Source organism: Thamnophis elegans, chromosome 9, assembly GCF_009769535.1.
Source record: "Thamnophis elegans isolate rThaEle1 chromosome 9, rThaEle1.pri, whole genome shotgun sequence".
In the NCBI taxonomy this organism is placed as follows: Eukaryota; Metazoa; Chordata; class Lepidosauria; order Squamata; family Colubridae; genus Thamnophis; species Thamnophis elegans.
The window spans coordinates 5302132-5329093 of NC_045549.1; the positions used below are offsets into that span (position 1 = coordinate 5302132).

Sequence of the window (26962 nt, forward strand, 5' to 3'; positions counted from 1 at the left end):
CAGTGCTTCTGCACATGCCCAGAAATGGGCGGGTGGGCGGAGCCTCCCGCCACCGCTACCACCAGTTCGCCCAATCTGGACCAAACCAGGAGCAACCCACCTCTGCTCCAATTGACAGCCACCAAAGGAAGGAGTGGCTCATTCAGGCAGTCCTTGACTTACAGCCATTCGTTTAGCGACCATTCAAAGTTAACGACAGCACTGGAAAAACTCAGCTACAATCAGTCCTCGCGACAGTTTGCAACATCCTGAGATAACGCGATCACCATTGGCGACCTTCCCCAGCCAACTTCTAACAAGAAAAGCCAGCGGAGGGAACCACCTTGGTTGAAGGGCCACCTGATTAACAACCGCAGCGATTCGCTTAACGGCTGCGGCAAAAGAGGCTGTAAAAATTGGATGGGGCTCACTTAACAACTGGCTTGCTCCTCAACGGCAATTCTGGTCACGGTTGTAAGTCGAGGACTACCGGTACGTTACAACCTTTATCGTTTATCGTTTTGTTTTAATGACAAACGCAGTTCTCTGTGCTTAACTCCTAGACCAGTGTTTCTCAACCTTGGCCACTTGAAGATGTCTGGACTTCAACTCCCAGAATTCCCCAGCCAGCATTCGCTGGAACCCACCACTGAGTTAATCATACAGAATCCACCAGGATGGATGCCAAGCAGATAGATAGATAGATAGATAGATAGATAGATAGATAGATAGATAGATAGATAGATAGATGATAGATATTTGCAATATCTATATAGTTAATCTAACTCAGTGGTTCCCAACATGGGGCCCACGCCCCACAGGGGGACAATTTGATTTTTAATGGGGGAAATTTGAACCTTGTTTAAACCAAGTTAATGTCCTTTTAGGCTTCCTCTGCATGAGTAGAGTTCACTTTTTGAGTAAAGTAAGAATTATACGTCACCCGGGGGGTTGGGGGAGCATCAGGATTTTGAAGATGCTTAGGTGGGCCGAAAAATGTTTGGGAACCACTGTTCTAACCCAAGGACTTGAGTTAGATTTATAACAGTACACTTAAATCTATGCATGTTATTCTACTTAGGTAAAATAGAATCGGGACCACGAGTTGAGCTGCAGTTAAACTGATTTATTGCTCATGCCTATACAAAAGAATTTAGTCAACTAATGATCGACACTAAATTGCCACTAAATAAGAGTTAAATGGCATTCAAGAGGGGTTGGACTTAAGATCCTTTGTGGGAACATAATGACTCAAGGCTGATTACTCCCTTGACTCCACCCACCTTGTTCTTCTACAGTACTCTTCTAAATTCTGTACTGTAAAACGACTAAATTTGGTTGCCTTTAATAGGTTTTATACATTTCTTTTTAGGAAAATACAAGCAGGAACTCATATTAATAAACTCTACGATCAATTAAACAATAACTGCTTGGCTAAAACTACTACAGAGCCACAGTTCTTTAGAAATCCCTGAAGATGTACAGATTCCATCCGAACTAACTGAAACCTTTTTCCATAACTAATTGATTAACTGACTATATCTGAGCTAGTTCATGAAACAAGCCGTAAAAATCAAATGGCACGATAAAATGGATAAAGCAGTTTTAGTAGTAGAGGAGATAAGTCAATGCAACTTTTAAAATATTATTCCGTTCATTCAGTTATAATATCTGATTGAATAACCAGCTCTTTATGCCACCTCTTATGTTTAGTATGCTCTTAAAAGAATAAAAATGATCCATTGGAGGTAAAAATGGATCATGGACCAAAATTATTACCTTGCCAAGAAGGCAAAATGGAATGTAATAAAAGATTTTGCCCACTGGTATTTTTTAGAAAGGAAAACCAAATGACTTCACCACGAATACGTGAAAACTATTACATTATTCTTATTAGCCACTCAAAGTCATTGGAAGTTGAGTGAAATACACGTTTCATAAATTGTTATTAGTCATTGTTGCTCCTAGAATTGTTCAGCGCGGCTCCCTACTTTAAATTAAAATAGGTCCTAAAATGTAGACTTAATATCAAAAGCAAAGAACATGTTTTCATTACAGGAACGTTTTTATAAAGCATGAGCGAGGAGATCTAAATGCCGAAACAAATAATCAGAAATCATAGGGAACATTATCCAACGCTATGTCCCTAGAGATTCACATGCATCTCTTTTATAACAGAAACTTCTTTGTCTCAATAATTCCCTAAGAAGAAGTGGAAACAACCCTAAGTAGCGTAGCAGATGAATTAAATGAATTCACAACGCATTGCCCACCAAGCGAAAATAAGAACTTCGGGATTGTAACACTAATACTCCAATAACTCTTAATTTTCCCCCCCTTCCTTCCCACCTCCCCCCTTAATGTTATTTATTTTTTTCTTTCTTTCTTCTGGTGCTATCCAGAAAACCAGACTGTAGCTAGCTGCAGCTATGCAACCTCATTTCTGTTAAAGGAAATTTAGAGACCGAATGTTTGCTAACTTCGTTTGAGTTTATCAGACCTATTGTACATATATATATATATTTCTTGTGAAAAGATGTTTTTCCTTCCGGTAAGATGACACTGGACTGATCTGGCAGGGTTGGAAAGAGTGATGACCCATGTCTCCATATGTTGACATCTCATGTTTCAAGTGTGCTTTGTAAACCAGGAGATTCCATCCACTTACTCCCTCAGCACAGCCTACCAATATCCATACATCAGTTTTAGAAAGGTTCTCGGGTGAGCATCACGCAGCCCATCACCATTGGAGAGGAGGAAGATTCTCCGTTTTCCCCTGCTGCCATCATTCAGCTCGAAATGATTGATTATCAAGCGTTTCTCCAGCCTTCTCATCAACAAATTCTATTTAGTTCTAATACGCAGGACTGCATGCAAATGCACACCGATGAAAAGAAAATATTTGCAGCTCAGGGTTGAACTGTGGGCTCCTTGGTGCTCTTGAACATGGTGGAGAATAATTTCACAATTCGCAATTTAATGAGCTTACATGCCGCCCAATCCCGGAAGACTCCGGGCGGCTTACAAATACGAAATAAAATAAAATAACACATAGGGGAAAGAAACATACACAGTTTAAAAACACACAACATATATTTGGCTTAATTGGGGGTTGGACCTGATTTAAAAAATCAGAAACCCCAGGCCTGTCGAAACAGCCAGGTTTGGGTTGCTTTTTGGAAAGCCACGAAAGTGGGAAGGGTCCGGATCTCTGCTGCTAGATCGTTCCACAGAGCCAGAGCAGCTACAGAGAAGGCTCTCTCCCGAGTGGTCGCCAGCCGGCATTGTCCGGTCGATGGCACCTGGAGGAGGCCTAGCCTGTGAGTTCTTGACTCTTAAATATGTTTTATTTCCATTTCATTTCGTACAGTCACATATATACTGTGCATAACCGGGGCATATAACATTGAACAATAAACACAGCCCTCCCTCTTGTCAACAATACCCCCCAAAATACAAACCCAATATACCACTTCGACCCACCATACACCCTTTATTTCGCCCCCCTCCAACTTTCGTTCTTCCCTCCAACATTCCCCTCTACCCTACTTCCCCTCCCCCTCTATCACTCCTCTCTCCCAATACACTCCCTCCCTTCCTTCTCATCCTCCCTCCAATCCTCTCTCCCACCCTCTCTACCCCTCTTTCTTCTTTCCCTCTACTCCTCCCTTTGGTGTATTTCTACTACCTATCAATATATTCAGCTTGTCCTATTTTTACACTAAAATTAAAGAGCAACAGTATACAAGTGCAATCATGTTACTTTCAAATCTAACACATACTATATTTCCCCCCTCCCCCCTCCCCCCTAAGACTCCACCTCCCTCCCCCCCCCCCGACTTCCCAGAGCCCGTACACGGTATAGCTTTTTAACAAACACAGTCTAAAATATATTAAAACAAAGGAGATTAAAGAAAAAAAAAGGCCTGTGAGATCTTATTGGGCGCTGGGAGGTATGTAGCAGGAGGCGGTCTCTCAGATATCTAGGTCCAATGCCATGTAGGGCTTTAAAGGTAATCACCAGCACCAGAATGATTAACCATTGCCTCCTGAATTTGTGGATGCTCCTCCATCACTGGAGATTTTGAAGAAGAAATCGGACAGCCTTTTGTCTGAAATGGTATAGGGCAGTGCGTCTCAACCTTCCTAATGCCACGACCCTTTAATACAGTTCCTCGTGTTGTGGTGACCCCCAACCATAAGATTATTTTATGTTTTCTGTATTTTTTCAAAAAATATGTGTTTTCCAATGGTCTCAGGTGACCCCTGTCAAAGGGTCGTTCGACCCTCAAAACGGGTCCCGACCCACAGGTTGAGGACCACTGGTATAGGGTGTCCTGCTTGAGCAAGGAGTTGGACTAGAAGACCTCCAAGGTCCCTTTCAATTTTGTTCTATTATTCTGCCTTTTTTTTTTGCACACATTTCATTACTAAACTAGGTAGCATCGTTGCTGTCTTGTCTCCATGATCTTATCGGTTAATGTTTTTTACCTGCCATGTTTGTTTGTTTTTTTACAATGGTTCCTTTTAATGTTTTTCAGTGTTTTTGTGTTGTATGCCACCCAGAGTTGTTGGATATGAGATGGACAGCAAATAGATTTGACAAAGAAATAAAGAAAAGAAACGTCATAATACTGATTGATGTTGCCTAGTTTGGTAATGGAACGTCTGCAAGAAAATCACCATGATCAGAGAACACTAAAGACCCCAGTCATTCTCCTCCTCCTCTTCCTCCTCCTGCCCCTCCTCTTTAAAAAGCCCACTCCCTTCTAACACTGATGCCGCTGCCTAGTTTGATAATGAAACGTCTTCAAGAAAATCGCCATGATCAGAGAACGCCAAAGATCTCCCACACACCAGCGTTAAACGGAGTTAAGAAATCATGCCCGAGTATAAAAGATTTGAAGCCATCACATTAGTATAAGATCTACAGAACTGGAATTAAAAGGGAGAATGGGAGAGATGGCATCTTTCTTTATCCTGATTAAACAGACCTTGAGATCTATCACCAACCCAAATCTCAAATCATATGGACCGGAAACGAAGATAAGCTTTTTCCCTTCCAAATGAATTCACATAACAAAAGTTGCTTCAGGTCCTTTTCATACTACGGATCTGTAATATTTTCCAGACTCACCCAAGCGTGATTGAGCTAAAATAACAGTTATGCAGTCAAGCTTTCAGTCACGTCGTTGATGGCTGATGGGTGAAGATGCCTTATGTTGCTTCACGGAAAATTTTCTTTCTTTCTTTCTTTGCTGCATTTTTAAATCGGTCACCTCCCTCAGAGAGAGATACCCTCTTTCCCTGAAAATAAGACCTCCCCGGATAATTAGCCCAATCGGGCTTTTAAAGACAGGATTGTCCAAACCTGGGAACTTTAAGACTTGTGGACTTCAACTCCCAGAATTCCCCATGGCTGGCTGGATCTACCACAACCACCCACCTTCTCCGCCCCCCTCATCCAGTGAGCGCTACCATCGCATCATGATCTCCCGCAGTCCAGCGTGTGAACCATTTGCACGGTGATGCCATCACGTCTTCCACTGTTCCCTCGTTGACACTCATGTGTTGCAAGGGGCAGATTTTACACAAAATGCGAGAACAAAGCGCAGGGGTGGAATTCAGCCGGTTCGGACCCATTCTGGTGAACCAGATGTTGATTTTAATCTGGTTCGCCAAACTGGTAATTGCAAGAACTGGCTGACCCCACCAGTGGTGGGTTCCGGATCCCGTTCCGACCGGTAGGGTTGGAATAGTCCCGGCGGTATCCACATGGATGCACGCAGTGCGCCCATGAGTCTTACCACCTCTGCGAGCCTCCGCAATGCTCCAGCTGCTCAGCGGAGCGTTGTGCAGGCGCTGTACGCACCATGCGCCGTGCAGGAAGCGCAGAAGCCTTAAAAGACAGGTAAGGAGCTCGGGAGGGTAGGTGGGCCCTCCGAAGCACCATACCAGAACGGTATCCGGTGCTCTGGGTAGACTCCGGTACGCCCATATCGGGGTGTACCGCCTGCAATCCACCACTGGACTCCACCCTCCTTAGCGTAGGGAGGGTGAAAAATGAGCCTATTGGAAGTCTGGAAATGGGCTCATTTCCGGTGTCAGGGGAGCCTCTGGAGCCTTGGGGAGGCCGTTTTCACCCTTCTGGAGGCTTGCGGAAAACCCCCAGAGCCTAGAGAGGGTGAAAATGCCTCTCCCCCTCACTGTGGTGCAGGAAGCCGACTCAGACCACGCCCCATAGCCACACCCACTCAGCAACTGGACAGAGAACTGGTTGCTAAAAAATTTCAATCCCATCCCTGTCCAAGCAATTACACTCCATTCACACAAGAGCCCGTAGTTTAGCACCATTGTACAAGGAGTCCTTGAATCACAAGCACAACTGAGCCCGACATTTTTGTTGCAAGTAAAGACCATTAAGTGAGCTTTGGTTCACCGACAAAAGGGCGAATGACAAAACCGTGCCCGACTAAACCGCGGTGACAAAACCGTGTGTTCTAAAGCGCTCCGATGAATGAGCGCTGAATCGCACTGACAACAGCGCGGCGACAGAAGCGCGCTGTAAAACTAAACCTAACCTAAACCTAAATCTAACCCTAAACCTAACCCTTACCTTAAGTTAAATCGGCTTTCTGTCGACGCGCTGTTGTAACGCGCCCTTCTGTCTCCGCGCTGTTGTCGCCACGTTGATGACATCGCGGTTTTAGCGACGTGGTTTAGTTGGGCGCGGTTTTGTCGTTCGCCCTTTTGTCAGGTCACGGTGAGCTTTGCCCCCATACATTCGCTGTCAAGAAAATTGCTGCCGTTGTTACATTAACTACACGGTGTGGTTATTTGAATCTGCCTCCCCCCCCCCCCCCGTTGACTTTGCTGGTCAGAAGTTCACCAAAGGGGATTGCGTGACCCCAGGACACTGCAACCATCATAAATACGAGTCACTTGCCAAGCGTCTGAATTTTGATCACGGGGACGCGGTAACAGTTGCAAGTGTGAAAACAACAGCGATAAGTCACCCATCCGTGCCGTTGTAACTTTGAACGGTCACTAAACCAACTTTTGGAAGTCGAGGACTACCTAAACTCGCCAGCCCATCGTTCCCATCACTCACCTTTCTCATAAGTGATCTTGGTCTTGATATGCCTGTGCTCAGGGAGCAAGAGAGAGCATTGCTAAAACATGGCAACTCACCATGGAAGCCTCTGAAAAGTTGTGGAGCCTAGCTCTTTCAGCACACACGAGCCCGTCCCCTCCCCCTTCCAGTTCCTCTCCCTTCCCGGGCCTGATCTCCTTCCTCCTACAATAGGGCGCCATATTTCTCTTGCTCTCTCTCTCTCTCTCTCGCTCTCTCTCACTCTTTCTTTTCTGTATCTCTCGGAAATCAGCCTGGAGTTCAAAGCACTTTCACTGCCTTTTATGAGATAGAGTGTGATGTCATAGATGGGGGCAGGGCTAGTCAACTTTCATCCCACCTACCCACCTGTGCTGAAGGCGCTACGGTTGCAAACGGAAGTGGGGACTCTTCCATGGTGAGTAAAACCTTGTTTCTCAACTATGCCTTTCCGTGCAAGTGTAAAACAGATGCCGTTGTTTGGTGGGGGTGGGGGGTTGTTGCTCCTTAGAGGAGGGATTGACTTTGAATCCATAACGGTGGTGTGATTTCAGATTGCTAGGAATCTCAGTGTGGGCCTTGTTTTAGGTTTCAAAGCATTGCTTTGGACTTGAAACAAGTATTAATTAATGCTGGTTAATAATACAACAAGGGACGCGGTGGCTCAGCGGCTAAGATGTTGAGCTTGTCTATCAGAAAGGTCGGCAGTTCGGTGGTTTGAATCCCTAGCGCCGTGTAACGGAGTGAGCTCCCATTACTTGTCCCAGCTTCGGCCAACCTAGTGGTTCGAAAGCATGTAAAAAATGCAAGTAGAAAAATAGGAACCAGCTTTGATGGGAAGGTAACGGCGTTCCGTGCGCCTTCGGCATTTAGTCATACCGGCGACATGACTATAGAGACATCTTCGGATAGCACTGGCTCTTTGGCTTTGAAACGGAGATGAGCACCACCCCCTAGAATTGGGAACGACTAGTACATATGTGCGAGGGGAACCTTTACCTTCAATAACCCAACATTTAAATAAATAATCTATATTTATGGCAGGAGGCTGTTTCCAAGCAGCAAACATTTGTTGAAGAAACTTAAGGACATATAATATTAATAACTTAATATTGAAAGATGCAGGGCATTTTTTAAATTGTGGGTGTATTTTACTAATCTCCCATCCATATGTTACAGCGACTGCTGGCTTTAGCTATTCAGATAGGGTGGCTTCTGTTACTTCTGATGTCCCCAATTTGTTGTATAAATCAGATTTTGTAGGAGAAAAGCAGGCAGGCGGAGTTAAGTACATCATCAGTTTGGAGTCTGATTCCCTAACCACTACCCCAAACCGCCTATCTTAGTTACATTTAACCACATTATATTTTTCTTCTTCTAGCAAACCGGACTGATTTCCAGTGCTTTTGCCCTTGCCTGCTATTAGCCCTGCATAGCAAACAAAACTTATTTATCAGTATAATTATTTGTTATTGTTTCGGATGTTTATTTCCCCCTCCCTTGAGGGACAGGGGTTAATTAATCATTTCACCTTTAAATCCCACTTATTCCTCCGAAGACTTTTCTGCATGCCTAGAGAACATCAAAGAGAAAAGGAAAGGAATAATTCACTCTAGCCAAAAGGCACTTTAAGGAATTTCTTTCTGTGGGGAAACTGAGTCCCAAATACCCATCTCGAGTTAGTTGATCAACAGAGAAACAATGCAAATATTTTAAAACTGTCGCTGGGATGAATATCCTGTTCCAAGTGTACAGTTTGTTTGTTTGTTTGTACAAATATACCTTCTTTTCTTCCTGTACTTTGAGAAAGTCTCAGACAATTAGATTTTAGTGCTCTCTTTTTCTTGAGCGATTAGCAACTTCATTGTAAGTGAGTCGCCTGCTTGCATTCAAAGGAGAATTAATACACCGTCTTTTTTTCCCCCCCTTACACACAAAACACTGGAAAACCCCAAGTTGCTTTAGTCTCGCTCGATCCTCTTTTTGTAAGGAGGAAAAGCTGTGAATTAAAAAAAGAAAACTGGAGGTTAAAAGAAAATGGAACGGATTAGTTTCTAAAGGGAACACGGGAGAAGAAGTGGATAAGTCAAGAGCTTATTCCGTTTTTATTCCCTGTTCCTTTTTATTATTCCATTCACTTTGGGTGCCCACTGAGGCACACTTGCCTGTCAGAGCTGGTCTTAGGAGTTGAGTGTGCAGCTTCATTCGAGACCTTGCTTGAAAAATGCGCCCCATTACTCAGAATAGCAAAGTTGCACCTTTGAACCTTGAAGGAGTTGAAGATCAAATTGAGACATCCAACATAAATAGCTGCTAATTAATAGGCAGGGACGAAGGGGAATGAAGTGACTCGAGGATCACAGATCAGGAGAAAACTCCCCGCTCCATCCTTCCAAGAATGACCGTCTCCCGTCAAGGTCAGATGTCCCGTCACAGCAAGATCATTAATTTTAGATAATGAGAAAAGGTGTAAAGGCTGTAGGGGTTGAAGCATGATCCAGTTTGGCTGGTTTCATAATTGGGCAGGTTTGCTATCTTCATCAGCTTTCCACAGTCTGATCCCAGAACGTCGGTACATCTAGAAGTAATTCTACACAAACTCTATAGTTATCTGGACGAAACTCCATTGCAAGACTCGGGACGTGTACTATGTTTCCTTGAAAATACGACAGTGTCTTTATTTTCTTCTGACCCCCGAAATAAGCACCTGGTCTTATTTTCAGGAAGGTCTTATTTTTGAGGTGCAGGAGGCGGTGAGCGTGGTCACCTCATGGCTGCTGTTATGTTGCAATATTTTCAGGGAGGGATTATTTTCGGGGGAGGGATTATTTTAGCGCGTGCACTCAAAAGCCTGATTGGGCTTATTATTTGGGGAGGTTTTATTTTTGGGAAAACAGGGTACTGTTGTCTTAAAGCAGGGGTGTCCAGACTTGGGAACTTTAAGACTTGGGGACTTCAACTCCCAGAATTCCCCAGCCAGCATGGCTGGCTGGGGAATTCTGGGAATTGAAGTCCACAAGTCTTAAAAGTTCCCCAGGTTTGGACAGCCCTGTCTTAAAGTGTCATTCAATTCAAGCTTAATGTTTAATGTTTAATAAATTTATATGCCGCCCAATCCCGAAGGACTCCGGGCGGCTTACATAAAAAACAATTTAAAAGAATACTAAAAAAAATAAAAAAAAATAGAGAGACAAGGCAAGTTAAAAAGGCACAACATGCACTCAACCTTAGTGGTCAAGAGGTCAACAGCCCCAGGCCTGCCGGAAAAGCCAGGTCTTAATAGACTTTTGGAAGGCCGCCAGAGTGGGAGGGTCCGGATCTCTGGGGGTTCCATAGGGCCGGGGCAGCTACAGAGAAGGCCCTCCCCTGAGGAGCTGCCAAACGACATTGTCTAGTTGACGGCACCCAGAGAAGGCCCATCCTGTGAGATCTTATCAGACGCTGGGAGGTATGTGGCAGAAGACGGTCCCGTAGATATCCTCATACCTCCACAAACCCTTCAGTGTAGATTTCTTGATTGTGGTATGGAAGTTGTGAGGTCCTCGGTGCCCTCTGAGCTTGATTCTTCTCTTGCAAGCATTTCATGACCCCATCTTGGTAACATCATCAGTGCTAGAAAGGAGGGGGGTTTGCTCTCTATTTATATACATGGCTATAGTACTGGTGGCAGCATTCTTGGTGGTTCATTGGTTAGACGGATTACCGCTGGGTTGTTTGCCTAAGTCTGTTTCCTTGATTGGGATATTATTGATCTAGGGTTAATCGGTTCCACCACAAAACCGCGGTAGACAAAAGCGCGGTCGACGAAAGCGCGTATGTGACGTCATTACAGCGCGACGAAAAAGATCGAAAAATGTAAAAATAAAGCGAAAACCTTACCCTAACCCCCCCAAACCTAACCCTAAACCTAACCCTAAACCTAACCCTAAACCTAACCCTAAACCTAACCCTTAACCTAACCCTAAGCCTAACCCTAAACCTAACCCTTAACCTAACAAAAAACCTAACGCTAACCCTTAACCTAACGCTAAACGTAACGCTAACGCTCTAAACCTAACCCTAACCCTTAACCTAACCCTAACCCTAAACCTAAACCTAACCCTTACCTTTATGTGAATCGGCTTGCTGTAATTTAATTTTTATTTCAATTTTTCAATCTTTTTCGTCGCGCTGTGATGACGTCACATACGCGCTTTCGGCGACCGCGCTTTTGTGGAACGCGGTTTTGACGGGTCACGGGGTTAATCATGGTGCTAATCTGCAGTGATTTACTGCCAAAACCACTTTTACCAATACTGACATTGCAAGTTACTTGTATATAAACAGAGCGTAAGCTGCACTCCCTTCTAGCACTGATGATATCTAGTTGGATAATGAAACATCTGCAAGAAAACCACCAAGCTCAGGGAGCTCCAAAGACCCCCACAGTCCTCCTTGTCCATCACTCCCACCACAACACTCCACAAACTCCACTTCTTTCTAGCACTCATGATGTTACCTAGTTTGGTAATGAAATGTCTGCAAGGAAATCACCAAGCTCAGAAAGCATCATGCATTGATTGAATATCAAAATTTGAATTCTATCGGTAGCATGGTAATCGTTTCCCCTTGGCAGTGGTGGGATTCAGCCGGTTCGCACCTATTCGGGAGAACCGGTTGTAAACTTTCTAAGCAGTTCGGAGAACCGGTTGTTGGAAGAAATCTCCTTTTGTTCTTTTTCCGCTCTACAGGGCTAATCCTGTAAGGAAGGCAGGAAGGAAACATTCTAGTGTTGTTTCTCGCCTCATCTTTATTGACCTGCTTACAGAAACTGCCTCTCCGGTTAACCCTTATTAGCATTGTAACAGCTAAGGCGAAAGCGCCCATCGACCTGAGTGATGTTGAGTTGGCCATGCCCACCCAGGCACATGACCACCAAGCCACGCCTACCCAGCTGGTCATTAGGGCAGAAAACTGGTTGTTAAATTATTTGAATCTCACCACTGGGTGGTTTTTTTTTTTTTTGGGGGGGGGGGGGGTGTTAGCCTTTCCTGAGTAACCGACAATCCTGGGATTGGCATATCCACAGATCAACCAAGCCAGACCCTGGTTAGCATCTGAAACCCGATAAAACCAGCCTGCCTGCTGCTGCTGCCTGTCAATCCTTCTCATCATGTCAGAATTAGAAATACGGAGGTGGTTATTTGCGTGTGCTTTGAATTACACAATGCACAAATCTGGTGCCTGTTTTCCAGACACATCTGCTGTCCCTCCTGCTTTTGTGCAGCTCTCCATGAAACAAGACATCCATATAATTCCCTTATGTTCACTCCCGTTACCTTTACACCGGGATTTAGAAAGTGCTTTACAGGCCAATTCTGGGATAAACATCCAAGACTGGAATAATTTGGAAAAAAAGTCTCTATTGAGGGGAAGCCCCATCAGGCAAGAAAGAGTCCTTCAGGCTTTGTGGACTTTCTACGTGGTTAACAAAGGGCTTTGAACATAAGTTTTCCCTTTGGGGGTTACCTGTTGACTGCCTTTATATATACTTCTTGAGCCTCAGTGGCGCAGTGGTGACAGTGCGGTACTGCAGGCTACTTCTGCTGACTGCCGGCTGATTGCAATTTGGCAGTTCAAATCTCACCGGGTCACGGTTGACTCAGGCTTCCATCCTTCCGAAGTGGGTAAAATGAGGACCCAGATTGTTGGGGGCAAGAGGCTGGCTCTGTAAACCGCTTAGAGAGGGCTGTAAAAGCACTGCGAACCGGGATATAAGCCTAAGTGCTATTGCTATTCTTAACTTTTTTCAGCCGTTTGGTCTAGTGATTAAGGCACTAGGCTAGAAACGGTGAGTTCTAGTTCCACCTTAGGGATGAAAGTTAGCTGGAAGCCTTTGGGCTAATTGCCAGGAGACAGTGCGTTGTAGCCCTGCCTTAGGCACAAAAAGCTAGCTAAGTAACTTTGGGGCAATTGCCAGGAGAGCGTGAGTTCTAGTTCTGCTTAGCCATGAAAGCTGGCTGGGTGAATCTGAGTCAGTCACAGTGAGTTCCAGTCCCATCTTAGGCATGGAAACAAGCTGGGTGCCTTTAAGCCAATCACTAGGAAATGGTGAGTTCTAATCTGCCTGAGGTAAAAAAAATCAGCAAGTGACTTTGGGCCAATCACTGGGAGATGGTGAGTTCGAGTCCCACTTTAGGCATGAAAGCAGGCTGGTGACTTTGAGCCAGTCCCTCTCGTTCAGTCCAACCCATCTTGCAGGGTTATTAATTGTGGGGAAAATAGGAAAAGCAAGGAGTATTAGTAAGTTTGCTGACTTGAATTATATATATATGAATGAATATATATATATATATATATATATATATATATATATATATATATATATATATATATATATATATATATATATATATATATATATAAGATTTTACAACCCCTGGTAAGCCCCAATTATGGGAGGAAGCTAACTGCTTCCATCATATGTCCTTCGGCTCGTCACAAGAGTCCATCACGACAGAAACCCAATATTTTTACTGTTGCCTTTGTTATATTTCATATATATAATGAAAGTTAGCTCGAAGCCTTTGGGCTAATTATATATTATTATTCCTTATATATTATATATATAATTATATTATATATATATATATATATATCATTATATATTATATATATATATATATAATTCATAATATATAAATATATATAAAAACAGGAAAGAGGGAGGGAGGAACAACAGTGTGAGTCCATCACCAGCCCAATTCTCTTCACACAACCATACACATGCACATGTGGAAAGAAGGAAGGAAGGAAGGAAGGAAGGAAGGAAGGAGAAAGAAAGAAAAGGGAGGGAGGGAGGGAGGGAAGAGAAAAGAAAGAGAAAGGAAAGAAAGGGAGGAAGGAAGGAAAGAAAAAGGAAGAAAGAAAAGAGGAGGGGAGGAAAGAAAAAGAAAGAGGGTGGCATGAAAAAAGGAAGGAAGGAAGCAGGAAAGAAAGGAGGCAGGAAGGAAAGAAAGAAGAAAGCAGGAAGGAAAAAGAAAGAGGGAGGGAGGAAAGAGAAAGAAAGAAAGAGGGAGGGAGGGAGGAAAGAAAGAGAAAGGAAAGAGGGAGAGATGAAAGAAAGAAAGAGAAAGGAAAGAAAGGGGGAGGAAGGAAGGAAAGAGGAAGGAAGAAAAAAGAGGAGGGGAGGAAAGAAAGAGAGAAAGAGGGTGGCGTGAAAAAAGAAGGAAGGAAGCAGGAAAGAAAGAAGGAGGCAGGAAGGAAAGAAAGAAGGAAGGAAGGAACCAGAAAAGAAAGAAAGAAAGAAAGAAAGAAAGAAAGAAAGAAAGAAAGAAAGAAAGAGGGAGGGAAGAAAGGAAAGAAAGAAAAGAAAATGATGGGTTGACTCCATGTCTTCTTATCTCTCAGCATTTCAAAATTCTATCAACCTGCATTTCTGTCAACAGGATTTTTAAGGTTCAAAAGTAAAAGAATGTTAGCATCTGTTGTTATTGTTCATATCTTTGGGATTCTGCTTTCTTTTCTTTTGAAATATCGCTAACTGCCTAGAGTGCTCACTAGAGGAGAAAGGCAGGGCATTAAATAAAAATACAATGAAATGTGTGACTCCTCTCTGCAGATGGGGTTGGAAGTAAGTGTCTCTTAATTCATTGGGGCTCCTTTGCACACAAATGGGGGTTCAAATACATCTTCCTTACAGAAAATTGAACAACGAACTCCCAAACTCTGCAAATAGACGTTGCAGCAGGCGCTTTCTGCTCCTTCCCATTTGACTCTCTGACACCAGCCGTACAAAACTTACAGAGGTTCGGTTTTACCGGGAAGGTTTGAGTAAACTGTTTATTTGCTGTCTGCAATCGTGTTTATTCAAATGTAAGCTGACAGAATCCATTGAGGCTTATTCCCAGATAAAGCACCTGTCCTTTTTTTCCCCTTTTAAAGGACATACAGAATGATGCGGTGGCTCAGTGGCTAAGACGCTGAGCTTGTCGATCAGAAAGGTCGTTCGAATCCCTAGCGTTGTGTAACGGAATGAGCTCCCGTGACTTGTCCCAGCTTCTGCCAACCTAGCAGTTCAAAAGCACGTAAAAAATGCAAGTAGAAAAATAGGAACCTCCTTTGGTGGGAAGGGAACAGCGTTCCATGCGCCTTTGGCATTGAGTCAGGCCGGCCACATGACCACGGAGACGTCTTCGGACAGCTCTGGGTCTTCGGCTTTGAAACGGAGATGAGCAACGCCCCCTAGAGTCAGGAACAACTAGCACATATGTGCAACGGGAGCCTTTACCTTTTTAAAGGAAAACAATACAAACAGAATTGAGAGCCGAGGTGGCGCAGTGGTTAGGGTGCAGTACTGCAGGCCACTTCAGCTGACTGCTAACTGCAGTTCAGCGGTTCAAATCTCACCGGCTCAGGGTTGACTCAGCCTTCCATCCTTCCGAGGTGGGTAAAATGAGGACCCGGATTGTGGGGGCGATATGCTGACTCTGTAAACTGCTTAGAGAGGGCTGAAAGCCCTATGAAGCGGTATATAAGTCTAACTGCTATTGCTATTGCTAGAATTAAGACAGCACTGATTGCATTTCTAATTTTGTAGCAACCTCTGGCAAAAATTCTTCCTCCTCGATTTACAATTTATAAACAGAACGTCGTAGAAAAAAACCACATTTGTAATCCACGCGCTCGGTTGCATACCTCAAAACGTTATTAAAAGTTTCTGGTTTAAACCAAATTCCTGAGGTTTCGGGGCCCAAAGGGAATCATCGTCGGATCTAACACGTAGGACGGGAAGAAATTTGTTAAGGTGGTTAATTTCCCATGATCGAGTTGTCGTTCTCTTAATTGGCTGTAAAAAAAAAGAGGTCAGATCTTCCAGTATCTGGAGGAAAACAAATTGTCCATCGATAAAATGGATTTAAATGACTATGTCCAAGAAAAGTCCCTAAAGCTGATAGAAACCGTGTGAAACAAAAGGGGGAAAAAAAGGCACAACTCTACTATTGATTGTGGCTGCATGTAGCATCACTGCTCACACTTTGAGGCATCGGCTTTGGTCTATTTTGATTCGATGCCGCATCTTGATTGGATAACAAATCCTCTCCAGGCAAACAAGGGTATCATGAAACAATCTTTGTTTTGCCAGTAAAAGATCCATGCATATACAGACACTTCCTTCTTGTGGCCTGCCGGCAGCAGACTCAGACAGTGAGGAGGTTGTGGAGGAACATGGGCCAGTCCTGGAGTCTGGGGAAGGCTCTGATGAGGGCTCTGTGTCGGAGGCAGAGAGGGGGCCAAGGCCGTCCGACAGTTATCAGCTGATGTCAGAGACTGAGATCAGTAGGGCAGAAGAACAGCTGGAGCCTGTTCCCAATGTCCGCATGCTCAGAGCTGCCAGGAGAAGGGAACAACTAAGGAACAAGGGCTGAGTCAGGAGTAAAGCCACAGGTGGACGGTGAATGGCCCCTCCCAGAGGGAATAAAAGAGGAGCGAAAGGGGAGGGGAGTTTGCAGGAGACAATTAGTTCCATTCATTAGGGTGAAGATCTGTTCCTGACTTCTTGCCTGCTACAGAGTGGCATTTGAGTGGCCGATATCTGCAAAATTTGGCAAGGAGCCTCAGCACCCAAACCAATTAAGCGAACTAATTGTCTTCTGCAAACTCCCCTCCCCTTTTGCTCCTCTTTTATTTCCTCTGGGAGGGGCCATTCACCGTCCACCTGTGGTCTTACTCCCAAGTTGACCCCTGTTCTTTACCTGTTCCCTTTGTCTGGCAACTCTGCGCATGCGCACACTGGGAACAGGCTCCAGCTGTTCTTCTGCCCCACTGATGTCTGACTCCGAAGGCAGCTGATAACTGGCATATGGCCCTGGCCCCATCTCTGCCTCTGACACAGAGCCATCATCAGAGCCTTCCCCAAACTCCAGGACTGGCCCAGGTTCCTCCCCAACCTCCTCCCCATCCGAATCTGCTGCCAGATTTGCTGACCACCGGCAGGCCACAACAATATCATCCTGGAAAATGGTTCTCCAGTCTCTTCTTAAAAACCTCCAGCGATGAAGCACCCACAACTTCTGGAGGTCAGCTGTTCCATGGGTTGATTGTTCTCACTGTTCAGGAAATTCCTCCTTAATTCTAGGTTGCTTCCCTCCTTGGTTAGTCCCCATCCGTTGCTTCTCGTCCTGCCTTCTGGTCCTTTGGAGAACAGCTTGACTTCCTCTTCTTAGGGGTAGGACCATAAATATTGGAAGACTGCTATCATGTCCCCCCCTAGTCCTTCTTTGAATTAAAGTAGACGTACCCGTTTTATTTTCTTTAGGAAAATAAATCAAGAAATTACTTATTGAATCAACAAGGGGAGCTTTCACATTATTGATAGACGGCCATATTGTTACGCACTAAGGAGGCAGTGGGGTCTACTTAAAGTGAAAGGAAGAAAGAATGAGGAAATTGAGGTCAGAAGGAGCAAAACAGAGAGCGGGCACTTCGCAAGGAAGCAAAAGGAAGAGACCAGCCTAAGTAAACCTTATTGCACTAACTACATGTAGTCTCCAACCTATGACCACAGTTGAGTCCAAAATTACTGTTGCTAAGTGAGGCAGTTGTTACTTGAGTTTTGCCCCATTTTACGTCCTTCCGTGACTCGGTAATCAGCCCTGAAGCTGTTAAGTGAATCAGGGCAGCCGTTACGTTAGCAACTAGCTTCCCCATTGACTTTGCTTGTCAGAAGGTTGCAAAGGGGATCACGTCACCCCGGGACACTGCGACGGTCATAAATGTGAGACAGTTATCAATATACAATAGACAATAGCAGAGTTGGAAGGGACCTTGGAGGTCTTCTAGTCCAACTCCTTCCTAGGCAGGAAACCCTATATCGTTTCAGACAAATGGATAACCAACATCTTCTTAAAGACTTCCAGTGTTGGGGCATTCACAGCTTCTGGAGGCAAATTCTGTTCCACTGATTAATTGTCCTAACTGTCTGGAAATTTCTCCTCAGTTCTAAGTTGCTTCTCTCCTTGATTAGTTTCCACCTGTTGCTTCTTGTTCTGCCCTCAGGTGCCTTGGAGAATAGTTTGATTCCCTCTTCTTTGTGGCAGCCCCTGAGATATTGGAAGACTGCTATCATCTCTCCCCTAATCCTTCTTTTCATTAAACTAGACATACCCAGTTCCTGCAACCGTTCTTCATATGTTTAAGTCTCCAATCCCCTAATCCTCTTTCTTGCTCTTCTCTGCACTCAAGTATCTGAATTTTCATCAGGTGGCCATGGGTATGCTGCTATGGTTGTTAAGTGTCAAAAAATGGTCCTAAGTCACTCATTTCAGTGATGTCGTAACTTCCAATAGTCCTTAAACGAACTGTTGTAAGTTGAGGATTACCTGTATTTTGAACATAAGAAGCATATGAATTTTTTCCCTTGTTTTCAGATCTTGTTAATCCACTTTTCTGCCTTATATACTGAAATAAAGGCAAAATGGTCTCTGCCTTGCTCATATCTTCCTTTAGCTCTGTCCCTTGTCAAAGAGATGTCAAAACTCTTGCACAAAATTGTCCACGCAATTGTCGTGTGAGAATGTTAACTTCCAAGGCTGGGGACATTTCCCCCCCCCCCCCTTGCTTATTTACCTCTTCCGCTTGTCTCTGCTTGTGAGCCTCTCCCGCGATGCGTGGGATAATGTTAAAATGTCAAAAGAGAATCGATCTAGAATGGAATAAAGATCCTGATAAACCCAGGATGGCAAACCGCAGGGGGCATGCCGAGCCCCCTCAGCAGGCACTCCAGCCGTCGTCCCAGCCCAGGCCACTGTCCGTGCGCACTCACCTCCCGCCGGCCAGCTGGTCTTCAGGTCTCTGCAGTGCATGCGCAGGGGTGGTGCCTTCCCCGATCTTCGCAGTTTCCCCCTTCCCCAGTGCACCCTAGATTTCTCCTGCATTTCTGCTGCCCGTGTCTTCCCCGATCTCCACGGGTTCCACCCTCTGCGAGGTGCTTCTCCATGGCAGGAATGGAGGAGAACGCTAGGGGGCGCTGGGGAGAGAAACGGCAAAGATTGGGGAAGGCACAGCAGGGACGGATGCAGATGGAAGCTACTACGCGCTGGCGGGAGAAACTGGAGATTGCGAGCCCCCACCCCCATGCGCCCCGTCCATGTGTGCCCTGTTTTGGGCCTGAAACACCTCCTGCACCAACCTGGAAGACAAAATGGGGGCAGGGCACATGCGCAGGGAAGGTGCGCACATGGACGGGGCACCCGCGTTGCAATTTGTGGATTGGGGCACGCTCGTGTGCATTTGCACGCATGCGCTTTGGGCACTCGGCCCCCAAAAGGTTAACCATCACCGGTGCTAACCTGTTCGTTGAAATCTGGAGGGATGAAAAATAGGTCATTCGTGGCCCAAATTAGGTGCAGCTCGATTTGAAAAACCCCTTATAGTTAGTTGGTGCAGGAGGAAACTATTAGGTTTTATTTTTGTTGGCTGGGAGAGCTTTTAAAAGCTCCAGCGGCCTCTACGCTTATGTTTTTTTAAAAAAAATTAAATAAAGACACGAATCATTACTCAAATGAGAAAGGGGACCATTGTTATATTATTGGGAAACGTTCACTGCAAATGAGAAGAGGAAATTGAAATGAAGAAGAAGCAAATGGGATTTTGCACAGGAAAACTATCTATGCATCCCTTCCCAGCTCAAAATGAACCCAAACATCCAAGCCCCCCCCCCATTCTCCCCCCCCCCCTCAACCCAATGAGTGCATGGGAACTGACTCATACGGGTGCGCTTCAACTTAGGATCACAACTGAGCCCAAAATTGATGTTGCTGAGTGAGACATTTTTTTAAGTGAGACAGCTGTTAAGAGAGTTTTGCCCCCATGTTTTGCCACTGTTGTTAAGTGAATCCCGGCAGTTAGTTAAGTTAGTCCCGCGGATGTTGAATGAATCTGGCTTATCACCTTTGTCTTTGCTTGTCTGAAGGTTGTAAAAAGGGATCACATGTTGGAGGAGGAGGAGGAGGAGGAGGAAAGGAGAAGGGAGGGAGAAAAGAAGAAGAGGAGGAGGGGAAGGAAGGGGAGGTGAAGAATAGGAGGAGGGGCGGGGGGGAGGAGGAGGAGAGGGAGAAGAAGAGAAAGGGAGGGAGGAGAAGGGGAAGGGGGGAAGGGGGAAGAGGAGGAGGAGGAGGAGAAGAGGAGGGGAGGGGGAAAGAGGAGGAGGGGAGGGAGGGAAAGGGCAGAGAAGGAGGAGGAGAGGGAGAAAAGAGAAGGGGAGGGGGTAAGAGGAAGGGAGGAGGAAAAGAGGAGGAGGGGAGGGAGGGGGAGGAGGAGAAGAGCAGTTGGAGGAGGAGAAGGAGAGTAAGGGGAGGAGGAGAGAGAGAGTAAGGGGAGGAGGAGAGGGGGAAAAGAGAAGGGGAAAGGTAAGAGGAGGGGGAGGGGTGGAGAAGGATGAGGAGGGGAGGGAGAAAGGAGGAGGGGAGGGGGAAGGGGTGGAGGAGGAGGAGGATGAGCAAGGGAGAAGGGGAGGAGTAAGCGGAGGGGAGGAGGAAAAGAGGAGGAGGGGAGGGAGGGGGAGGAGGAGAAGAGGAGGAGAAGGAGAGGAAGGGGAAGAGGAGGAGGAGGAGAGGAAGGGGAAGGAAAAGGAGAGGGAGGGGGAGAAGAAGAGTAGAAGGAGGAGGAGATGATGATGATGATGATGATGATTTTCCGGAAATGCAAAACTAACTCCCGGCCATAGTTTCAGGCTCTCATGATCTGTAGTTTGCTATGGTTGTGCCTGAGGAACAGGTCCCCACTGATGAGATCCATTTGTAGTAAATTTTACACCCAGGGCTGAAGCAGAGACTTTCCACTGTGGTTAATTCTTATTTTTACCACTGCAAGTCTATATTATTCTGTCAAACTCTCTACAACTGCATTTTTCCCCTTTGAGGGGTGGAAAAAACCGAGGGCTAAATAAGGTACTTTTCTCACCCTCGTGTTTTATGTGAGATGTTGATATGTCTACAAATCTTATTTAAAGTGAATATAATTAGAATTATCTGTTAAAAGCAAGTTATTATATACTGCTGACTGAGGTGGAACAATCTCTTATTTCTTCCTCAAAGTCTTGTTCTTTAGATAACTCACAAACTGAAATTTTAAGGCATGTTTAATTATCTTTTATGATTGCATTTTGCCTAGTTTTTTTTCCCCCTCCAGTTATCATAAATTAAATATCTCCTTATATTAAAAGGGAATCCCTTGCATACAAAATGAGATGCGATTCCATTTTTAAATTTTATTGTTTAAAAATTGCATTGGCTGAGGCAATTAAATCATCCCGTCCAAGAAATGAATGGGTTTTTTTTGCGTGCAAATCTTATATACATATTGTCCTGTGCTCTTTTTATTTATTTATATCTCCCCCCCTCCCACGCTGCGGATAGAATAGCTGAGAAATTTTGGGGCATTAATATCTCATTTCAAAGGGGAAAATATTTCTAGTGAAACAGCTGTCTGTAGCTTTTGATATGTTTGTTATCTGTTATGAGGAGAAAAATAGCATTGGTAGATTGCATTAAAATTCAGAATTGGTTAAATACACAATTAATTTCGCCTCGGAGTCCCAATAGTTTTCTCCCTAATAATTGAAAAAATGCAAATGAGAGTAACTTAAGCTGTGGATTTGACCAGTTATATTACCCTGCAATCTATCTTAATGAATTAAATGTGCATTATGTCCAGATAAGTAAATTATTTTAAATGTGATTAAGTGGATTTAAAAAAAAATGAATTCAAAGCTTTTGTGTTCACGGTTCTAAACAATTAAGGATAGTGCTTGACTTGCAATAATTTCTTTAGTCACCATTCTAGTTTAGTGACCACTTATGACCATTGCAGCCTCTCCGTGCTTCCGGTCATAGGTTGAGGACTCCCTGTATTTTATTATGTTATTTTGATGAAAGGAACGGTATTTTTCCAATATATTGTATTTGTATGTTGTCTGAAGTAGAGGGTCAAGCAATCTAAATATATAATGAGAATGCAGTGGGATGGATATCTTGAAAAGATATAATTCTTTAGTGCTGCGATTCCTGAAATGAGTGTCTGAATGTAGAAAAACAGCCCAGAAAAACAAATTTTGGATTTGGATCTTTCTCTGTGATACATCAAGAAGTGTTTTATTATTCAATTCATTCATTGTATTTATATTTTGCTTGCTTCCAAAAGTCTCTTGATCCCCTTTTTCAATAGACCTGTGAGATAGGTGGAGCTGTAAGAAAATGATCATATGATCATTTGATCAATATTATCACAACATAAGAATGCCCCAACACTAGAAGTTTTTAAGAAGATGTTGGATAGCCATTTGTCTGAAACGGTATAGGGTTTCCTGCCTAGGCAGGGGGTTGGACTAGAAGACCTCCAAGGTCCCTTCCAACTCTGTGATTCTATTCCCATGCTGTCGAACCTATGGCACACGTGCCACAGGTGGCATGTGGAGGCCTCTCTGCGGATACATGAACCATCGCCCCAGCTAAGCTCCACTGTGCATACACACGTGCCTCCCACTGGCCAGCAGATTTTCGTGTCTCTGCCATGCAGGAAATGCACGTGTATGCGCGGGGGAGGTGGGAGTGCGGGGGTGCGTCCCCCCTGCATCCCGTTTTTGGTCCCAGGAAGCTTCAGGGAGGCCTGTTAATCCCAAAATGGAGCACAGGGGGCCGTGTGCGCATGCATAGGGGAGCACAGGGGGGACGCATGCACATGCACAGGGGGAGTTCGGGGGTGTCACAGTGCATTGCATTATGGATGTGGGCACGTGTGCATGCATGCACGCTCTTGGCACATGACAACAAAAATGTTAGCCATCACTATTCTATTCTATAGAGAAAATGGTTGCAGAAATTGGGTGTGTCTAGTTCAATGAAAAGAAGAAGGATTAAGGGTGACCTGATAGCAGTTTTCCAGTATTTGAGGGGCTGTCACAGAGAAGGTCAGCCTATTCTCCAAAGCACCTGAAGGCAGAACAAGAAACAATGGATGGAAACTAATCAAGGAGAGATGCAACTTAGAATTGAGGAAAAATTTCCTGACAGTGAGAACAATTAACCAGTGGAAGAGCTTCCTCCAGAAGTTGTGAATGCCCCAACACTGGAGGTTTTCAAGAGGAAGCTGGACAGCTGTTTGCCTGAGATGACATAGGGCAGGGGGTCAGCAATCCGTGACTCTGGAGCCACATGTGGCTCTTTCATCCCTCTGCTGCGGCTCCCTTTCACTGGTCGGCTCCACAATTGATAGGGCTTTTGGTTAGGGCAGATAGAGGAAAAAGGATGCCACGCTAGGAGGAGACTCTATGGTGGGGGAACCAACTTCTGGTCAGCAGAGGAAAAAGGACGCTGTACTAGGAGGAGACTCTATGATGGGGGAATTGGACTTCCGGTTGGCTCCAGAATTGAACAGTGGGCTTCCAGTTAGGACCTTTATGGCTCTTTGAGTGTTTAAGGTTGCCGACTCCTGGTGTAGGGTCTACTGCTTGAGCAGAGGGGGTGGGCTAGAAGACTTCCAAGGTCCCTTCAAACTCTGCTGTTCTGTTATTTATTGTGTTATTCCGATCAGTTACCAATTATTTCATCCAAAACTTCAACTGAACCAAAAGGTCATCTGTGTACCAATTTTGGTTGAAATTGCTCGAGGCATTCCAGAGTTATGCTGGAACACACACACACACACACACACACACACACACACACACACACACACAGAGCCATTTAAATACAGAGAGATTGTCATAATTGAAATTGTCATTATTATGTATTGTGATAATTTAACCCCATGCAAACAACAACAACTGCCTATCTCAGGCCCTTGGGAGGGACTCAATAGGTGGACAAAAATGCCAAACCCAGTCTAAACATTTGGTGGGCTGTGATGAACCATAATAATAATAATAATAATAATAATAATAATAATAATAATAATAATAATAATAATAATAATAATAATAATAATAGTGATAGGCACCTTGGTATAACCCCAAAACATCTGGAGCACCACTTGAACACTATCGTCATTGACAAATTCACCCTTGGTCAATTGCAAAAGGCAGCTTTGTTTGGAACAGCTCACATCCTGCGACGACACCTCTAACCCAGGGATCAGCAAACTGCGGCTCTGGAGCCGCATGTGGCTCTTGCCTCCCTCTGCTGCGGCTCCGTCACCGGTCAGCGCCACAATTTTGAGAAAAGCTTCCAGTGGGGGGGGGGGGTAGAAGCACAGTGCGCCAGGTGAAGACTCTATGGCAAGGGAAGGGTTTTCCAGTTGTCACCACAATTGATAGGGCTTTCGGTTAGGACAGGTAGAGGAAAAAGTATGCCGTGCTAGGAGGAGACTTTGTGGTGGGGGAACTGAACTTCCAGTCAGCTCCAGAATTGAACAGGGGGCTTCTAGTTAGGACTTTTGTGGCTCCCGGTGTTTTCTTTTCTGTGGGAAACGGGTCCAAATGGCTCTTTGGGCGTTTAAATTTGCCGACCTCTGAACTAACCTCATCAATCAACCCACCACACCTGTCTATCTTAGGTCCTTGGAAGGACCCGATGTGTAGGGGGAAATGCCCAATCCAGTCTGAACATCTGATGGTGCAACCAACCATAACGTTCCACTGCGAAGCTAATTGACAGACGAGGCTTGCAATAAGATTACATCATAGTTTTAAGTAGCACCAAAGAGTATGGAAAAAACTCCCTTTGAGAATCCCATGCTCGCGGCAGGAATCCAGATTAAAGCACCCTCAGCAGATGGCTGCTCAGCCTTGGCGTGAACATATCCTGTGAAGGAGATGTAATTGTTTGGGTGTCAAGCTGTGCTGATGACTAGGATGTTTCCCCAAATCTTCAAAGGACGGCGCCTGTCTGAAATTCAAGAGCATTGTTTCATGTTCGGCATTCTGCTCTTAATATGGAAGACGCTTTGACCTCCTTGTTTTCATGTAAGGAAAAGGCAAAGGTTCCTCTCGTACATACGTGCTAGTCGTTCCCAACTCTAAGGGGCGGTGCTCATCTCTGTTTCAAAGCCGAAGAGCCAGCGCTGTCCGAAGACGTCTCCGTGGTCATGTGGCCAGCATGACTCAATGCCGGAGGGGCACGGAGCGCTGTTCCCTTCCCACCAAAGGTGGTTCCTATTTTTCTACTTGCATTTTTACGTGCTTGGCAGAAGCTGGGACAAGGCACGGGAGCTCCCTCCGTTATGCAGCGCTGGGGATTTGAACCGCTAAACTGCTGACCTTCTGATCGACAAGCTCAGCGTCTTAGCTACTGAACCATCATGTCCCTTTCTAGTAGTGGTATGCAAATCCTTCCAATTAACGGTATATGTGCTTTGGGATATGCAGGAATACTTCTTCTCAAAGTGTGACTTTTTCTAAGTTCATGGAATTCCTTGGGGGAATCTCGTCCCAGCTGTCTCCGTTTACAGAACTCTCCTTTCAAAGGATTGAAAAAAAATATTTTCTTTATTTCTTTAATGGTATCCTGCTTTTATTATCTCTACAAATAAGGCAGAAAACGCATCCAATAGAGTTTCCTCTGCCTATTATTCCCACAACGACAATCCTGTGAGAGGAATGCCATCGATAGCATTTACTTGGACTTCAGTAAGGCATTGGATAAGGTAGACCATAACCTACTACTAGATAAAGTAGAAGAATGTGGCCAACCAACCGCACTCAACGTGTAGTCCTCATTGGAACTGCATCTTCATGGAGGGAAGTAAGGAGTGGAGTACCCCAAGGCTCTCTTTTGGACCCACGACTCTTCAACATCTTCATCAATGATTTGGATGAGGGAATAAATAGGGAACTCATCAAATTTGCAGATGACACCAAGCTGGCAGGAATAGCAACAAAGATGATTAGGGGACTGGAGACTAAAACATATGAAGAAAGGTTGCAGGAACTGGGTATGTCTAGTTTAAGGAAAAGTAGGGCTAGGGGAGACATGATAGCAGAGTTCCAATATCTCAGGGGTTGCCACCAAGAAGAGGGAGTCAAACTATTCTCCAGGGCACCTGAGGGTAGAACAAGAACCAATGGGTGAAAACTAATCAAGGAGAGAAGCAACTTAGAACTGAGGAAAAATTTCCTGACAGTTAGAACAATTAATCAGTGGAACAGAAGTTGCCTCCAGAAGCTGTGAATGCCCCAACACTGGAAATCTTTAAGAAGATGTTGGATAGCCATTTGTCTGGAACGGTATAGGGTTTCCTGCCTAGGCAGGGGGTTGGACTAGAAGACCTCCAAGAACCCTTCCAACTCTGCTATTGTATTGTATTGCATTGCATTGCATTGCATTGCATTGTATTTTGCTGAAGGAGAAGGACTGCCTCAAACTCACCAGGCTGGCTTTTATTGCTAAGGCAGGACTAGAACTCACCATCGCCTGGTGATTGGCGCAAAGTCACCCAGATGGCTTTTGTGCCTAAGGTGGAACTAGAACTCACCATCTCCTGGCGATTGGTTCAAAGTCACCTACATGGTCTCCATGCCTAAGGTGAGACTACAACTCACCATCTCCTGATTTATAGGCCATCACCGTAACCATCTATAGCAGTATTGGCAAACCTTTTTGGCACCGAGTGCTGAAACGGGAGTGTGTGGGAACCGGAAGAGCAGTTCCCCATATGTCTAGAACGTGCACCAGGAAGCTGAGCTTCCAGTCACCTGGTCTTCTGGTTTCTGGTGCATGAAGACCAGCTGTCCAGCACGCATGCGTGTGCTGGAAACCGGAAGAGCAACGGGCGACGGCTGGCGTGCCCGGAGAGATGGGTCTGCATGCCACTTCTGGCACATGTGCCATGGGTTCTCCATCACTGAGCTACAGTCTTTGTACAGTGTGTAAACTCAGGCCGACTCCTAGAAATTACCAG

At 44.9% G+C, this 26962-nt stretch overlaps 1 protein-coding gene across 6 annotated transcripts in view; it reads left to right on the forward strand.

The window, feature by feature from the left end:
• The window catches only part of CTNNA2 (catenin alpha 2), a 459621-nt gene that overhangs the window by 428746 nt on the left and 3913 nt on the right, over nucleotides 1–26962 (forward strand). For 2 of the 6 annotated variants that reach the window (XM_032224164.1, XM_032224163.1), the window contains one exon: nucleotides 7365–7508. The exons of the other annotated variants lie outside the window; for them this stretch is intronic. In XM_032224164.1, coding sequence (XP_032080055.1) covers nucleotides 7365–7508 — 144 coding nt within the window. The remainder of the gene's footprint in view (nucleotides 1–7364; nucleotides 7509–26962) is intronic. 6 annotated transcript variants of the gene reach the window in all.